Source organism: Fusarium sambucinum, chromosome III (assembly GCF_050947815.1).
Source record: "Fusarium sambucinum isolate potato_lamoka chromosome III, whole genome shotgun sequence".
Lineage (NCBI taxonomy): Eukaryota > Fungi > Ascomycota > Sordariomycetes > Hypocreales > Nectriaceae > Fusarium > Fusarium sambucinum.
In genome coordinates this window covers 6,352,888-6,370,889 of record NC_139292.1, presented here as the reverse complement: position 1 = coordinate 6,370,889, position 18,002 = coordinate 6,352,888, and the positions used below count along the sequence as shown (strand labels likewise).

At 48.0% G+C, this 18,002-nt stretch overlaps 6 protein-coding genes across 6 annotated transcripts; 5 read left to right on the top strand and 1 right to left on the bottom strand.

The window, feature by feature from the left end:
- Window positions 1-813: 813 nt before the first annotated feature.
- FSST1_012273 (ras guanine nucleotide exchange factor domain-containing protein) lies at window positions 814-4,512 on the top strand (the record flags this gene model as incomplete). The annotated part of the gene is made up of 2 exons (XM_083235481.1): window positions 814-1,359; window positions 1,411-4,512. The coding sequence occupies 2 exons, from the start codon at window positions 814-816 to the stop codon at window positions 4,510-4,512; spliced, it is 3,648 nt and encodes a 1,215-aa protein (XP_083081969.1).
- Window positions 4,513-5,673: 1,161 nt separating this feature from the next.
- Window positions 5,674-7,293, bottom strand: FSST1_012272 (major facilitator superfamily domain-containing protein; the record flags this gene model as incomplete). The annotated part of the gene is made up of 3 exons (XM_083235480.1): window positions 5,674-5,927; window positions 5,983-6,667; window positions 6,718-7,293. 3 exons carry the CDS (start codon window positions 7,291-7,293, stop codon window positions 5,674-5,676), a joined length of 1,515 nt encoding a protein of 504 aa, XP_083081968.1.
- A 2,909-nt stretch (window positions 7,294-10,202) lies between these two features.
- Window positions 10,203-10,978, top strand: FSST1_012271 (Fe-binding Fe/S cluster assembly protein ISA1; the record flags this gene model as incomplete). The annotated part of the gene is made up of 2 exons (XM_083235479.1): window positions 10,203-10,887; window positions 10,941-10,978. 2 exons carry the CDS (start codon window positions 10,203-10,205, stop codon window positions 10,976-10,978), a joined length of 723 nt encoding a protein of 240 aa, XP_083081967.1.
- A 934-nt stretch (window positions 10,979-11,912) lies between these two features.
- FSST1_012270 (methylated-DNA--protein-cysteine methyltransferase) lies at window positions 11,913-12,389 on the top strand (the record flags this gene model as incomplete). Its single annotated transcript, XM_083235478.1, has 1 exon — window positions 11,913-12,389. The coding sequence occupies one exon, from the start codon at window positions 11,913-11,915 to the stop codon at window positions 12,387-12,389; it is 477 nt and encodes a 158-aa protein (XP_083081966.1).
- Window positions 12,390-13,398: 1,009 nt separating this feature from the next.
- Window positions 13,399-15,024, top strand: FSST1_012269 (succinate--CoA ligase (GDP-forming) subunit beta; the record flags this gene model as incomplete). Its single annotated transcript, XM_083235477.1, has 4 exons — window positions 13,399-13,452; window positions 13,552-13,641; window positions 13,775-14,924; window positions 14,981-15,024. The coding sequence occupies 4 exons, from the start codon at window positions 13,399-13,401 to the stop codon at window positions 15,022-15,024; spliced, it is 1,338 nt and encodes a 445-aa protein (XP_083081965.1).
- Window positions 15,025-17,384: 2,360 nt separating this feature from the next.
- FSST1_012268 (uncharacterized protein) lies at window positions 17,385-17,630 on the top strand (the record flags this gene model as incomplete). The annotated part of the gene is made up of 1 exon (XM_083235476.1): window positions 17,385-17,630. The coding sequence occupies one exon, from the start codon at window positions 17,385-17,387 to the stop codon at window positions 17,628-17,630; it is 246 nt and encodes an 81-aa protein (XP_083081964.1).
- Window positions 17,631-18,002: the final 372 nt, after the last annotated feature.

Sequence of the window (18,002 nt, the reverse complement as noted above, 5' to 3'; positions counted from 1 at the left end):
CATGTATGTATGCTTCAGGCGAGCGAGAGGAGCGGGTTTGCGTCTGTGTCGTATCGTGTTGGCTTGATCTGATCTGACCTGATCTTACGCGACACAATACGAGACGAGGCCAGAGGAAAGACTGTATTGTTATATGATATGTGACAGTATAGGATCAGATGAGGAAGGGCATGTAACTGTCCTGGGCAGTCCACCAGGATTGGATGGCTGGACTTCCAGTGGTTCCCTTCCCTATCCCTACCCTCTCCGCACTGGAACGACCTACCTGCCCGGCCTCAACGTCTTGGGTCCTTCTCCGCCATAAGCCCCTCCATTTTCCAACGTCTATCTACCCGACGCCTCGCTGCGGAGCAGGTCCCCCCCTGCCATCGCGAGCATTCCTTGACACTCTCCATCTTGTCTCCCTTCATTCCATTTCTGTTCTTGTTACAAACAATCAACTCACTCATATCCTCCCATGTGACTTAATTGACTTGACCGACTGACATTCTTCCTCTTTTCCCCAGCCAACCGATTTTCCCTTCCTCGATTCTTTTGTTGCCGTGGTGCAATCCCATCAGACCTGATCCGAACATCAGCACGACTTACACCATTGACATCGACATTCAGCAAAGTACATCAACTTTCGGCTCGCACGAATTGTTCTCTTGGATATTCGACACAATTGATTGTTGAGAAAAGGTTAGAAAGGAACCGGAATAGGAACAGAAAGGGACGGATCGATACTCGGATCGAGTGGTTGTGTAGACCAACCCGGCCGAAGTGTCCAATGATCTAAACGACAACATCGATTGTCAAAGGCAATCGCACGCAATGCTAAGCAATCAATCCATGCGAGCCAGTCTCAAGGTGGCCCCTCTCATTATCACCAAATCTCGAACCGATTTATCTGGAGATGCTTCATCGACCTCAGAGAACGACACCAGCCTTTACTCACAATCACAAATGACACCACCCGCTACTCCAAACGGCTCGCAGGAAGACCTTTCACCCGCCCCTTCACCTCAGTACACTCCACCTCCAGTCTTCCACAATTTCCTGCGAGCCTTTTATCCTTTCAACCCCAGCTATGTTATGACCGACTCGAGCGTGACATTGCCTCTTAACGAGGGTGATGTCGTGTTAGTGCACTCTATCCATACCAATGGATGGGCTGATGGTACATTACTCGTCTCTGGTGCCCGAGGATGGCTACCAACCAACTACTGCGAGGCCTACGAGCCTGATGATATGTGCAGCCTGCTGAAGGCTCTTTTGAACTTTTGGGATTTGCTTAGAAGCACATCCGTCAACGACAAGGAGATCTTCGGTAACCAGGAGTTTATGAAGGGTATTATTGCTGGTGTTCGATTTTTGTTGGTAAGTTCATCCGAAACACAATAATTAATTATTCTCTAATAAAGTTTACAGGAACGAACAAACTGCCTTAGCAGAGATTCCTTGTGCATTACAAGGAGCGATGCATTGCGCAAGTGCCGCAAATCTCTTCTGTCAGAGCTTTCATCACTAGTCAAGACTGCCAAGCGTCTACAGGAAACACAACGTCTAGAAATCACTCCCGTTGAAGATGTAAATGACATAATCGACGAGATGATTCTCAAGGCGTTTAGAATCGTGACAAAAGGTGTTCGCTTTTTGGATGTGCTTGAAGAGGATCGAAGGGCACGTGCACCTGCAGCTGTAACTGTAATGGATACAGTTCAAGAAGAATCATGCGTTCCCCCAACACCACCCGCGGATCAATCGTCCTTTGATGAACAAGGCCAACGAAGCCCCATCGATAGTGATTCTCAGACTGCCGCTAGTGTCGCTGCTTCTGAGTCGAGCGATGCCACACAGATATCAACATCAATCTTCTCGAAACGACTGTCGTCACTCAGCTCTCGTACAGGCCCAAGCTCGCATAGATTATCTCAAGGAAGTCTTGCACAAGCGCACCGCTTATCAGCCACAATTTCCCACAGAGTTTCGCTCGCTGGACCTTCATCGGTATCGCGAGCTCATCATCTTGTCACTGAACGTCTTAACCGCAGCCACGATACCTTCCTTTCCCATTTGGGCTCCTTCATCGGGCGCCTGCATCTTCAATCCCAATCCCGCCCCGAACTAGCTTCAGCTATCCGCCAGTCTGCATTATCCGGTGGAGAATTACTTGCAGTAGTCGACGGGGTTTATGACCACATCAACTCAAGCTCAGAGGCTCTCGCCCAAGCTCGATCCACCATGTTTGCACGAATCCAAGATCTCGTCTTTTCAGGCCGCGATACCCTGGTCAGCGCTTCCTCCGAGGATGCCGATTTGATCATGCCCCATGACAACACGATGCTTCTCGCATCCGCTACGGGCTGTGTTAGAGCCGCTGGTGACTGCGTTGCCAAGGCAAAGTCAGCGATTGAGCGCATTGGCGATTTCGAATTCGAGCTCGAGTCTAGTAGCCTCGGAATTGACCTTAGTATCTTGGACATCGATATCGATGAGCGAGCGAGGACACCGTCTGTCTCGGAGCCCAATGCAGAGCAAAGCGCATCCGACACAGCCAGCGTCGCTGGATCAAACCGAACCTCGAACTCCTCCCGACGCCTCACTGTTGTCGCAATCGACAAGCCCCTCCCCGAGGTCCCCCAGGTAACGACACCTACCGACGAACAGCCCATTCATCAATCACCTGGCTCTTCTCGACGCTCTTCAGTTGTCGATGACAACATCTCTAGCGTTGCATCCTCTATTTCCTCACTCCGACCCTCTCTTCCTCCTCTCCCCAAGCTTTCCACCACTATCCTAGCAAACGAGGATTACAGTCCTGTCGATAACCATGACAGCGACTTCAACTCGTCTTCCCGATTCGACAGTATGGTTGCCTCCAGTGCCGGCAGCAGCGCCACTTACCTTAGCCGCGACTCTGAAGTCAGCATCGTCTCGCAGTCATCAACACGGGCTACTACGCCTGACCACAGTCTTGCTCCCCAAAAGCAACCGTCATTGTCCAACTTGAGCAATGGCGGCGGTTCATCGCACGCGGAGGAAGTTGACGTTGAGTCAAGACTCATGGAGAAGACCTTTGCTCACGAGCTCATGTTCAACAAGGAGGGTCAAGTCACTGGCGGTTCCCTGCCAGCTCTTGTCGAACGCCTCACCACTCACGAATCTACTCCTGATGCCATGTTCGTCTCTACCTTCTACCTTACCTTCCGCCTTTTCTGCACACCAATCCGATTCGCCGAGGCTCTTATTGAGCGATACGACTATGTCGACGACTCTCCTCATGTGGCCGGGCCCGTCCGCCTGAGAGTATACAATGCTTTCAAGGGCTGGCTTGAATCCCACTGGAGGGATGAGACCGACCGCCACGCCCTCGATTTGATCATGCCATTTGCCGAGTTCAAGCTGGCCTCTTCTCTGCCTTCTGCTGGTCGACGTCTTTTCGAGCTCGCTCAGCGTGTGTCCGGCGAAGGCTCTCTGGTGCCTCGTCTTGTCTCCTCAATCGGCAAGACCAACACATCTGCTACTTCGTACGTCCCCGCTGAGACCCCTCTACCTATTCCTGCGATCACCAAGGGACAACTCAGCCTTCTTGCTTCTTTCAAGATGGGCAACGCTCAGCCCAGTATCCTTGACTTTGACCCTCTGGAGCTGGCCCGTCAGTTGACTATCAAACAAATGAACATCTTCTCTTCTATCCTCCCCGAGGAGCTTTTGGCTTCACAGTGGATGAAGAAGGGTGGAGTCGACGCCCCCAACGTCAAGGCCATGTCGTCTCTGTCTACAGACCTGTCCAACCTTGTCGCTGAGACCATTCTTCAGCAGCAAGAGGTCAAGAAGCGTGCACAGGTCATCAAGCAGTGGATCAAGATCGCACACCAGTGCCTTGAACTCCACAACTACGACGGTCTCATGGCCATCATCTGCAGTCTTAACAGCAGCACTATCAGTCGCCTTAGAAAGACATGGGACACCATCTCTTCCAAGCGAAAGGATATGCTTCAAACCCTCCAGGATCTGGTCGAGCCTTCCCAGAACAATAAGGTCCTGCGAACCAGACTTCATGACCACGTTCCACCCTGCTTGCCCTTCCTCGGCATGTATCTGACCGACTTGACATTTGTCGACATTGGCAACCCTGCTACCAAGCAGATGTGCCTCGGTCCCGAATCTGAGGAAGATGGCGCTGGTGGCATCACTGTCGTGAACTTTGACAAGCATGCCCGCACAGCCAAGATCATCGGAGAGCTCCAACGATTCCAGATCCCCTACCGGCTTACTGAGGTCCCTGACATGCAGGATTGGATGTCCTCGCAGATCAGCCACCTCCACAACAACGAGGAGGGTAATGGTAACGTCCAAGTCAAGTACTACCGCAAGAGTCTGCTTCTGGAACCCCGCGAGACTGCCAGCCGACCTGCGGTCGAGTCATCAGCTGCCTCCATCGTCGGCGTTGCAGGTACTCGTGCCGATCTGTTCAGCTGGATTTCCCGCGATCGGGGCACCTCTACACCCACTCCTACCCACACATAAGACTTCATGCCTACCACTTCCGACCCAATCCGGGCCATCACTATTTACCGTCATCATCACCACATGCACATACTACCTCCCATCAGTAACTACTTCATCTTTGATACCCCCCATTTTGTTTGAACTTTCAGCAGATGGGAAACATCGTCATGTTTCTTATGATCTCTACATCCATCAGCACAACGGCGTTATCTACATTTTGGGTTCCACATTTATGTTTTACGGTATTCAGTCCCCATCGGCGGGAATTGATAAGAGAGATCTTATCACCAAGCGCGAGCACTCAGTCCTTTGTGGCTCGAAGCATCCATCGAAATTGCGTTCATGCCAAACGCCTCTGTTATTCCTACAACAACTTTCAGGGTACAATTTCACGATGCAACAACTTGCACCTTTATCTTCTATTTCTCAACCTTCTTTCACTTCCAGTTTTCATGGCACAGGTGCATTCGGAAACGTCCAATAACGATGGGAAAATTCGCGGGGTGCCTGCTGATTTTCGGGCTCTTTTTTTTTAATGTATTCTCAATGACGGAGGGCTGGAACTGTTTAGTCCGCCTACGCAAAAACGAGTGTATTTGATTCTCACTGTATGATCAGGGATGGCCTGCCGCCTATGGTTTTTCTTCATTTTTCTAAATCCATCATTGTACTTCTGGCAAAGGAGTCTGGTGATACAGGACAGGACTGGAGATGGACGGAAAAGAAAGACAAAAAGGGTGTATTCTGCAACAGAATAGGAAGAACAAAAGAATAATAAGGATTCATTTTCCTTCAACTTGGGTTCCTTTGCGTAATGTGACTTGGCTAAAAACTGTCTATCTTGATGTGATTGTGTAAACATATCCGAGCTTATGTGTAGTCTTGAAATGCAACACTATAAGACGATTGTCCTGTATACCACACACCTACAGCTTCCATCACCACCATGATTGGCATTACGGAACAAGTTTCAATAACCAGACGCCAAAGGCCATGTGTGATAATCCATATCCATCAAACCTAATTGACAAAACTGTCCGTGTCATGTAATGCCATAAATCATCACAAGTCAAACATAGCCCCCTCTAACTCCACTGATCCAATGCCCACACCTCAAAACGCCATGCATAGTTACAATATTAATTAAGTATTCTTATATATAGTGTTTTAGCTTTTGGTTCAAGATTCAATGTCTGTGGTCTTCTGGGTCGTCGGCGCCACGACAACGTCCTCGATCTTCTCGTCGCTGAACTCAAGGTCCTCCTCCATGGAGATGGAATCTTGAATCTTCATGAAAATCACTGGTGCGGCGATGACGAGCGAGACGCCGAGACAGGCCCATGTTGCGGCAAAGATGGTGTCGAATGGCTTGCCGAGACCATCCATACGCCAGAAGATGGCAGCGCCGGCGGATTGAATTCCCTTGTAGAAACCTAAAATGCCGAGTTAGCGATCTGACTTGGAGTGAGAAAAGGAGGCGGAACTTACCAGCAAAGTTGGCGGTCTTGCGGCCAGAGTTGGAGAGAGCGCCCATGTACCAGTAGATGCAAGTTTGCCAAGCGGCATCAAAGAAGCCGTAGAAAAAGTAGAGGAACATGGGAGCGACGAATCGCTTGGCACCGTCGTCCCAGTCGATCTTGTCATCTTCATTGGCGGGGTTCATAGCGATCTCGCGAGGTCGCTGATCCTTTTGCCAAGCGTAGCCGCCACCCCAGATGGCGAAAGTCAGAACAAACAGGACGACGAGCGAGATCTTTGCGCGGACGCTGCGACGAACGCTCGAGATGTCGAGGGCATAGCCAATAATGAGAGCACCGAAGATCTGGGCTAGCCAGTAGAGCAGGTTGTTGAGAGCGCGGGTGCGGACGTTGAACTGGGCGAGATTCATGTTGACGTTCTGGTACGTGTAAAAGATGTTGGAGGAGAAGAACATGGGGAAGAGGAGGACGACCCAGGGTGCGCTGTAGAGAGTCTCCCAGAGGCCCTTGATCTCTGTGCTCCACGAGGGGTTCTTCATGACGATGACCTTTGTGTTGTCCTCCCGGACGATCTTGTCGGCGTCGCAGATCATGAGAGCGAGGATGGCACCGATGGCCATGAGGGCGATGAAAGCGGCATAAGTGCCATCGGACACGGGGCCTGCCTTCTTGTTGATGTTTTGGGCAAGGGGGATCTGTAGCGTTTATTAGAAAGTTGAAGTGGATAGGTTTTAGTGAAACTTACAAGAGAACCAATAACGGCGCCCATGTTAAAGATAACCCAGAACCAGGAGATGTATCGTCCCTTGCTCTGCTCAGGAGGATAAGACATCATGATAGAGCCCTGAGCAGCCCACAAGAGTCCAGCACAAACACCAAGCAGGGCACCAGCAAAGACGACAAAGGGCATGTTCTGAGTATGTGTGTAACACAGGAATGAAGCAGCGTAAACACAATAACCCAGACCTCCAATGGATAGAGTGAGTCTCAGTCCCAGTCTATTGGCAAAAGTTCCGGCAAAGAAACCAACGACAGCAAATGTGCTGTAAAGAGCTGTGTTGGCGTGATCTTGGGCCTCGTTAGAGACCTGGCCGCCACCACCGAGACCCGTCAAGGCGTTGAACATGCCGGGACATAGGAAGCAGACGATGGAGACCATGAAGAGCTGGACTTTGGGCGAGGCGTACCAGAGCTCTAGACGGCCGAGGCGAACAGTCTTGTACATCCATCCTTTGGGACGAAAGCCGGGAGCAGGTGAGTCTGAGTCTGCGGTTTCTGAAGACGCCTGAGCGACGTTGTTTTCTTTTTCGTGTGTAGACATTGTGCGTGATGTGAAATTGAAGTGACCAAGGGTCAATTTCCTATGTATGCGAGAGTGGTGAACCCCAATTGAAGACGAAACGAGGAATGACTATAAACAGATAGAGTAGAAAGAAAGAGAGATTGTCGAGATGAACGGACGTCGCGGAATTAAAGTAGGGAAAAAAAGATGGAGAGATTCAATCCGTCAAGGCACGCGACAAATGGTTATCCGTGTTCCCCAAAAATAAATCAACCCCTGTTTCTTTTCTGTTGAAGTTTATCACGAGAAGGCGAAGCAGTTGGACTGATGGAACGAATTGTCCAGGGGTCTAAAGCTCGTGAGATCAAAAAGTTGGGTGGTGGGACTGCGACTGGAGAGAGAGATGGGGGAAGAGTAACGCTAAGAGTAGAGGGTGGTGCGGGTTAGTTACAGGGGGTGGTGAATGCAACAATGGCATGCCGATCTGCTTATTACAGTTAAAGACGGTGGCGTTTAGTCAAGATTGCTGCCAACTCTAGGTACTACTACTACGTAGTAAATGCGAGTATCTCTTGTGCTTGAGGTTATGACAACATTGTGGCTATCAAGTAGATGTCACTCACTACCTACATGTACTCTATGCAGAGTAACAGTGTAATGAAACAACTGTTCTCGGCCGAGTATAACTGGAAACAAAATTCAACGTATTTGCCAAGGACAAGTGCCGCTTAAACGAGAAGCTTTGTTACCCAGAATCAGACCGAATAGAAGATATCCAATCTCAAACGTTTCCATTATCCCCAGATTCAAAAACCAAATCAAGCCTCCTCATCCTGGGGTAACAATCATCGTCGATGAGAGGCTGTTCACAGCATCAAACTTTAGTGGCGGCCCTTCTAACGGTAACGTCCGCCGATGGGTATGCCCTAAATGGTAACGTTCAAGTAAATTTAGCTCCGGATGGACCCAAGAAGAGAAGGACCCGAGACGTTGTATGGATGCTACAATAGCGAGGTGTCACGGAAGGGAATGAGACACCGAAGCACTCGGTTTCTGTTGCATAGAATGAATGGTTTTCTGTCAAGGTCATTCATCGCATTGTATAATCCTGTCTCAGCTCCAGGTAATCAGTAATCAGCCTCTTTTGATATTGGTTTCATGCAATGTAACAGACGCTACAAGTCAACTGCTTGGGCCCCGAACCCCAGATCATTTCTAGAGCTTCTTTCAGGGGAAAGGCCCGAATATTAAGCTCCGTGATTGGTTAACTGGTTCCAGAACTCGGGACCCTACAGAAGGGAACGAGTTGAACGGATGATTTTTTGCATCTCGCCAATGATCAAGCCTTATTGTCTGACAGATCACAGCATCTTCTATAGATAGAATTAAGATGGCAATACGAAGATGCACGTTTAAGTACGAGAATTATATCATGTTCATATGTTCCTCATTCTTGTCATGTTACCAACCCGGGTTACTTTTGGGTCTCCTCTCCTCTCTTTTCTTTTCCCCCTCTGAAGACCCGTAATTCCCGGCATGCCTTCTTGTTCTCGTAACATCCGATATTACTGTTTGAGTATTGATAAGTCTCTCAGTCTAACGCTATTCTAGGTAGGTAACTTGCAGGCAGTCCAGTTGAATAGCTCAGCTTTCTTTATCTCCATCTCCATCTCCATCTTCAGAGCTATGACCATACCCAGTTTAAATTTCACCCACATGTAACGTTTCTTCCCAACTGCGGATACCAAGATACTACATAGACTACAGTCAATATCTTGTCTTGCTCTCCTATTATCAACTGGTTACGGATCATCCGTCATTGTTACCAACCGTCTGAAACATGCATGTTTAACTCAGCCTTGGCTTCCGTCAGCTGCCATTTGTCCAGGCCAGGCACCAAGATAAAGCTGCTGGTTATTTTAACTGTAATGTTGTGATTGCAGTGGATCATAGATATAGGAATGGAGCACTTTTTATCCATTGCCCTGATTGTAAATACTGCATGTTGCATTATCTTTCGCGATTATGATCTGATTGTTTATGGCTCTGTCTCCAAGATACTGCATAAACAGCTGGGGGCATGCATGTTCCTGCCATCATGACATATGTATTCCGAGACATTTAATGGTAGTCATGATCAAAATTCTTTGCTTGCATCTTGGATTTTCCCTACTCTAGTCTTCATTCTGCTTATGGGTCTAAGGTAAACAGATTGACAAGATTGAAAGGACAAAGATAACTTGACGTGCCTGATAGAACCCGCGCTTATGTTCTTAAAGCTTTCTTTTCTTTGTTGTCATGATACCAGAATCGGTACTGACCAATTGAGGTAAGACTTGGCCAGAGTTCTCTTGCGACAGCTCAGACATCATGATACTCTTTTCCAACCTTTATTTAGTTTTGTATGGTTGTCAAAACTTGCTTTATATAAACGAAAAGCATGCATATATCATAAGCAAGATCTTGATGAATTATACGTAACAGTCAAGGCATTATAAGTGAGTTTGTGAACCCGCCTTGTAAACCGCCCTGTAAACTCTGTTGGAAGTAGGATTTCATGTCAACATAGTGTGTCAAGGCATTCCTGATAGTTGTTAGGAAAAACCAGAAAGAAAGAAATAAGTATAACTATAGAGGCATAAGAAATGTCATCTATATATATAATGGATGAGAACGACATTTTCCTAATGCCGTCTTCTGTCATGATTTCTTGTCATGCTTGAATGGTCATATAATTACATGTCCATCACGTGTACCTGACAAATTCTTGCGTTCTGATTGGCTAGGACAAGACCGGGCGCCACCCTGACGTACCAGCGGTTTCCGGGAGCAATCGCCTTTAGCACCGAAGAACCGGGGCACTGGGTTAGAAATCATACTTACTGGCCTTAGCCTGTGTAGTCACCAATTTACTTCTTCTCAACACTACAACCTCATATGCGCCAACCATGTTCACTTCAAGATCGGTAGCAAGACTCGTCCTACGACGAGCATGCTCTCATCTCCCTCTGACCTCCTCTCCTCTGAGGCAATTCTCCACATCGAGACCTCTCGCCGTTAGCTACCACTCCTACACTCTTCCCACCCACACCTCTACGCCTCCCAGAAACGACGATGTTCCCGAAACATCAATAACACAACCTGATCCTCTTCCCAAAGTCCACGAGACTCGTCCTCCCCCTCAACAGCCTCAGCACCCCCAGCCCCCGAAGCAACAAGAAGCTGCGACGACAACAACGACGACGCAGAATGACGTTCCCGCCACCTCGGCATCAGCGCCGAAGCTAAACGAGAAGGAAGCCCAGAAGCCGAAGGCCGCCCGGCCACGATCCAAGCTACGCCCACGCAAGGCCGCTATGAAATTGACGCCCTCTGCAGTGGAGCAATTAAGAGAGCTGCTCGATCAGCCCGAGCCGAAGCTCATCAAGGTCGGCGTAAGGAACCGAGGATGCAGTGGACTAGCGTATCACCTCGAATATGTCGACAAGCCTGGCGCTTTCGATGAGACGGTTGAGCAAGATGGCGTCAAGGTCTTGATTGATAGCAAGGCTCTTTTCAGTATTATTGGAAGCGAAATGGACTATGTCGAGGACAAGCTCAATCAGCGCTTCGTGTTCAAGAACCCCAATATCAGTAAGTTGTTACTTTATTCAAAGACCTCGCCAAGATACTAACGGGTGTCTCAGAGGAGGAATGCGGCTGTGGAGAATCATTCATGGTCTAGAATGGAATTGGCGTAAAGACATCACATATCATTGATACATCATGAGATGAAAGCATCATTACTCACGAGACGACATCATTTGTGCTCAGACGCGGCATCACTCGATGCTTGTGTCAGGATTACCCTGCCACAATCAGTGCTGTGTCGGAAGTAGGGCAATGAGCAGCATGCGTCTGCATGTCTCTGTCTCGTAACAACCGAAACATCAGCCGGCGGGCAGAAGGCACAGGAGCCAGTACCTCGAATTGGCATAATCAACGGCGTTGGGTTAGACTGGAGGGAGGCATCATCTCCCCTTGTTTTGAGAAAACACATTATATATATACCATTGTACTTCTTGGGTACAGTATTGAAGATACAAGTCATGGCGTAATGACATAAATAAATGAGAAATATGTTACTGGTACATTATAACAACGATATACCATGGAATATTTGATTTGAAATATAGCCTTGCTTGCTGAATTTTTGGCGATAGCTCGGTGACAGCAACGACGGTTCTCAATATACTTAGTTGAAGGCAGTGTGAAGGCATGGAACTATGGCATTTAGTTTCTCATGTAGGTGTTATGCTGCAATTTTAATATCAGTTGGTGGCCACCAGGAGATTAACCTTTCCTATCTAAAAGACGTGTATCTTGTTCACTTTTTTCTTCATAATGTTTACCTACCTAAGTGTCGACGTACAAGAGGATTGATAGGAAATCACATGACTTCGTGATGTGTGTTGCTCTAGATGTTGGCGTCGACCGCGCCCTTTGACGCATCGCTCTCGCACATTTAATAGACTTCCATTTCTTTCAATCCTTGTGTTTTATGATCCAAAAACACATTGTGACATCCCTAATTCACTACATCTTATCATAAACTTACCGAAAGCGCATCAATCACAAGTTTATACTCTCACCCTTACTGCACGCTCTCCTATACAGCCATGGTGACTGTCGCAAAAAGACCCCTTGAGGAACCACAAAGTGACCGAAAGGCTAAAACTTTAAAGACTAAAAAAGAAACATCACCTACCTCATCCACAACCGACTTCACTACAATCATGGCTTCACAACTCGCGCTCATTGAGTCGTCTACACGCACAACATTTGAGAAGCAAGTGTGGTCGCTACTATGTCAGATCCCGCGGGGCAGTTTCTCAACATACGGCATCATGGCTGCACATCTCAAGTCTTCCCCGCGGGCTGTTGGTAACGCGCTGCGTCGAAACCCATTCGCGCCAGAGGTGCCGTGTCATCGTGTTGTGGCTACGGGTGGTGCGCTGGGCGGGTTCAAGGGGAAGTGGCCTAAAAATGGAGAGGGTATTACTCTTGATGAGAAGAGGAAGTTGTTGAAGGGTGAGGGAGTGAGATGGGATGATAAGGGTAAGGTTATTGGGACACCATTTGGAGGGTTCGTTTGATAGAGGGATGAACTGAGAGAGGATGAGATGTGTGTGTCTGGAGGTTGATGTGTAATATGTATTGTGCAATAATTTAAATAAATATCAAGTTGGAATTGAGTTACATAGACAGACAGTAATGAGACAAAGTCCGTATTGCCTATCATTGCATCACTGGATGTCCATCTCCATGAAAGGATGTGGGGTGGAATACTCGGTCAACGATTGAGCACCTTGGAAGTTGAAGATGCCTGTTGTAGCCGAAACCCGGAGACGATGGAGTACCAGCATGAAGTGACAGAAACGGCTCCCATTCGTTGCTTCACCTTGCAAGTTCAAAACCACTCCCGACGCGGATTTACATCACCGGTTTACGATGCTCGGTGGTCTTGTGCCGGGGTTGAGTGGCTCGAATAGGTTTGGCGGTTAGTCAAACAGTGGATCTGTAAAGCCCTGAGACGAGACAAGGCAAAGCTGGATCGTGTCGACCGCGGGAAGGATGTTGCAATGTGACTGATGAGGTCGCGGGAACAGAAGGAGGTGGTGAGTGTTTTGTATGGATTTCAGTCATGCGCGCTTATGGGTATTTGCATTTGTAGACGAGTAGCTACATAGTAAACGTCTAATAAACAAGAATAAAGTAGATTAATAATTTGATTTATTTACTATCTAACGGGTAAAAAAGGCTTTACTGCTACAGTTTGTCATGATCCAGTTCATTCGGTCAATATCTTTTTCCGTGATAATAAAGCCTCTACCAAAATTAGCCCGACAAATCCCGTGGCCAAAAACAAAATAGTGGACCTCAACAACCACAGAACAGACGGGATAGGCCCTGGTCAACTGTGGTCAGTTTGGCTGATTTGATACGGTAGCGTACCTTAGCTTCTCGTCATCCGAAAACCTCTTTTTCTACCTCCTGTGACGAACGATACAAGTTTATACTCTCTCCCCTCCCTCCTTCCCCCATACTCTCGATCTTTGAATCCCCTCATATTCTTCTTTTCCTCCCCCCCTCCTCACAATCACAATGTTCAAGCTCGGCCGTAGTCGCGCTGTGGCTTCGGCCCTCAACGCCTCAAAGGTACTTTTTTATCTATTCGCTATCAATCAAATCAAGCTTGGTTTGCTTGGTTGGTTCAATCCACAAGAAACCCGTTGCTAACGTTGTTCGTTTCTATAGTTCGCTGCCCCCGCTGCTCGATTCCCTGGCGTTCAACAACGACGAGCTCTCAGCATTCACGAGTACCTCTCTGCCGACCTCCTCCGACAGGTAAGGTTTTATCTACTCAACCCCCCCTTTTAGCGATCATCAATCGATATTGCGAACGAAACCAAAAAAATAATGGGACCGGTGTTATCACGATTCTCATCACCAAGTTGCTAACCACGATTCGCTTCAACAGTACGGTATCGGTGTCCCCAAGGGTTCCGTCGCAAAGTCCGCCAAGGAGGCCAAGGAGATCGCCGAGAAGATTGGCAACGATGATATGGTTATCAAGGCTCAGGTCCTTGCCGGTGGCCGAGGAAAGGGTACCTTCGACAACGGTCTCAAGGGTGGTGTCCGTGTCATCTACTCTCCTCACGAGGCTGAGATGTTCGCCGAGCAGATGATCGGCCACAAGCTTGTTACCAAGCAGACGGGTGCTGGCGGCCGTCTCTGCAACTCTGTCTACATCTGCGAGCGCAAGTTTGCTCGTCGTGAGTTCTACCTCGCCATCCTCATGGACCGTCAGAACCAGTGCCCCGTCATTGTCTCTTCTTCCCAGGGTGGTATGGACATTGAGGCCGTTGCTAAGGACACCCCTGACGCCATCAACACCAACTACATCGACATCAACGTCGGTGTCACTGACGAGACTGCCCGCGAGATCGCCACCAAGCTCGGCTTCAGCGAGCAGTGCATCGAGGATGCCAAGGACACCATCCAGAAGCTCTACAAGATCTTCCGCGAGAAGGACTCTACCCAGATTGAGATCAACCCCCTGTCTGAGACCTCTGACCACCAGGTTCTCTGCATGGACGCCAAGTTCGGCTTCGACGACAACGCCGACTTCCGACAGAAGGAGGTCTTTGAATGGCGCGACACCACCCAGGAGGACCCCGATGAGGTCCGCGCCGCCGAGTCCAACCTCAACTTCATCAAGCTTGACGGTGATATCGGCTGCCTCGTCAACGGTGCCGGTCTTGCCATGGCCACCATGGACATCATCAAGCTGAACGGTGGCCAGCCCGCCAACTTCCTTGACGTTGGTGGTGGTGCCACCCCTGCTGCCATCAAGGAGGCTTTCGAGCTCATCACCAGCGACGCCAAGGTCACTGCCATCTTTGTCAACATCTTTGGTGGTATCGTCCGATGTGACGCCATCGCCACTGGTCTTATCAAGACCGTCGAGAGCTTGAACCTCAAGATCCCCATCATTGCCCGTCTCCAGGGTACCAACGTTGAGAAGGCTCACCAGCTCATCAACGACTCTGGTCTTAAGATCTTCTCCATTGATGACCTACAAACCGCTGCTGAGAAGTCTGTCCAGCTCTCCAAGGTCGTCAAGATGGGTAAGTCGCATTGAAACACTATTCTCTGTCAATTCTGATCGCTAACATATCTGTAGCCCGTGACATCGATGTCGGTGTCGAGTTCACCCTCGGAATCTAAGCAAACCTAACTGCGATCCCCCATTGCCAAATGAGCATGGGTGAGGATATGATATAATAAACAAACAAACATGTGAGACTTAGCTCTAGAGAGGCTACGGTTCCAAACAAAACCGGGAGTGGGAATCAAACACTCATGGAAGAGTGGGAGATGTGGGTGGATATTCCTGTTTTTAATTTAGCATGCATCGGTCTAGGAGCCCATGGCTCTTGAGGCGTATGATTTCCAGATGCACTCGAATATGTCCGAATGGTTCGATAGAAAGGACGGATGGTTCAAAGGATGAACGGGCGATATGGTCTCCAACAAGATGATTTTTCGCGTATCCACGCCCTGCAACTTTGTGCTTGTTTCCTACTGGTTCTGTGCTGTGTGTGAACATTTCTAGTCCATTGAAGTGTAGATTTGGGATCTGTCAGAAATCGTTGGGTTGAACGTAGAGCAAGTCCAGATAGTATGATGAGTGATGGTTGACCATACAGGTTCGAGTGTAGCAGAAGAGTTGAGGTTGTAAAAAGAAGAAAATCTCCTTTATTAATCATGTTCCAGGATCAGTATTGAGTCAGACAATGGGCTGATAAAAGGCTTCTATAAACACGATTCGATTCTTCGGTCCAGACTCGGCTAATCAACATCTCGGATGTAAGGGTCCCATTTCATGCATCGTCTCAAAACCGTTGACCAGCCTTGAGCGGGTATCATGCGTTGATTTGCCAACTACTGCGTATGGTGTGATTAGAAGCTACAGGTGCTGGTGTAATCCGAATTCTATGAGAAAGAATAAGTTTTAGTGACGAGGTAAACTTAGACTAGGTATGTTAGATATAAATGAAGCTGGTAGGCACACATCGAGAGCAAGGCTTGGCGATCTCTTGTGTGCATCATCGGCCTATGTAGAATCTCAAAGTCTGACCCCCTTTTACAACTCTTGCAATTCACTTTTACTCAATAGCGCCCACAATAATATGTATGATATAATCATGAACAAACTATCAGATCAGACAAGAGCCTGCTTTATCATATCACAATCTCACTTTTATCCTCGGTTATTGCTCCCAGACGGTCATGACCCATCAATATGACGGATACAAAGGAAAAAGAGAGAATTTTTACATGTACCTGTACCTGTACTTGTACCTTTTAATGAGTTGAGCCGCAAAGTGGCGAGCCAATAGGTTGTCATTCCGATGTTTGGGTCGGGAATTGCGTCGACGTGTGTCCCATTTCCAAGATCCACTGCGGAAGAGCCGCATGCAAGTTATAGAAGTGAAGGGAGACAAGGGTTAGAAGGAGTTGCGAATGCCGACGGAAGACCGATCGATGGTGAGCCGTATCTGAGATGGGGGTTTGTAGATGGAGGCGAGTCTCGTGATTTTTGCAGACAGGAGAAACCAGGGAGTTGAGATCGTGAATGATAATGAGATAAACGGGAGTTGATCAAGAGATTTATATCTGATGATTCCTTGCATTGTTTGTTCGGCGTGATTGTGTCATGAGTTGCAAGTTGACGATGGCTGAAGACTACTAATATTTGATATCATCACTATACCCAATAGACAACCCATGATTGTGATAGACCGGAATGGTGTTATGATAGAAAGCAATTAAATACTACTGCATATATCACTTATCAATGTAGGGGTTTAATCGTCCGTTTCTCACATGTGCTCCCATCATCACTAACACGCAGCCATAACAAGAATAAGCTGCCTCATGTGAAGCCAATCCTTTCCCAACTAAAATAACTTTAATAAGACCACTCTTTATTCACGTGTCCCCTTGCATATCCCCCCCCTTCCAAGCCATTGGTAGAAACCCCTTCCTCTTCTCACAGAAAACGCGGGGAAATGGGGATTTTTTCCTCGGTGAGGGGAAGGACTAGACTACCTTATCCTCATTAGAGTGCGCCATTATTGACCCCAAAAGTCTTGGCTCTGGGGAAAAGGAAGGACGAGAGAGACAGAGAAGAAGACGCATAAAACGAGTTGGAGCAAGCGGTAAAAAGTGAGGGCATCGCCATGTACAGCGCAGATTTCCGAACCCACTTCTTTTCCGGACGTCTCTCGGTGTCGAGCAGAGAAGGCTGCGGGAAGTGGGACAGGGGGTCATGGTTGCAGGGATGAGAGTCTTGGATGGCTTCTTCTTCTTTTCAGGTCCACATGCTTATTGCGAAATGTTAGGATCAAGTCGGAATGTCCAAGGGCATAAATACCCAAGAGACCGCTCCTTTGTTTTATTTCTTTTGGTCTGTCATTATTGCAGTTCAGTTCTCAGCTCTCAGTTATTACCCAGAAAACAAGTCGATCAAGACACTCACTCAGTCTCGTCTATATCTATTATAAATACTTCTACAACTCATCATGCCTTCTTCTGTCAAGAGCTGGTTTGCCCGCCATTGCGCTCCTCCACCACCTCTCAACAACAACTCTCAATGTCCCTGCACAACCTGTTTCAACGGAGGCTCTCACTCCAACAACTCAGCCGCATTCTCTGTGTCTTCGACAAGACCTTCAGGACTGTCAAGAGTTGACTCGGACAATGCTTCTCTCAGCAGCGCTACAACCGTCGCTGCTTCATCATATATCGAGACACCCACCAAGCAATGATCGCAACCAACTAGTCATCATGACTGATCGATTGACCCCTGGTTCTTTGACGAATTACTACCGGAACGAATAGCGAGTTTTGTGCTTATCTTTTTTGCCCTTTCTTCATCCTTAATCTATACCCACATCATCTTTACGTTTGGCGTCTGTCGGGAAACAAACAAGGATAGATAGTCAAGTATCTATACTTGAGACACGCATCCTCATCACAGCTGAAATCTTACGGGGCCGAAGTGGGGAGTTTGTCGATTCGGTTCGGTTCCGAGGCGGAGACAAACCCATCATTAAAACTGGATGGACATGGTCCTTATCAGTTCAGTTGCATGACAGTATTGGACAGTTTAAATTCAAGCTCAATTTTTCAAATTTGAT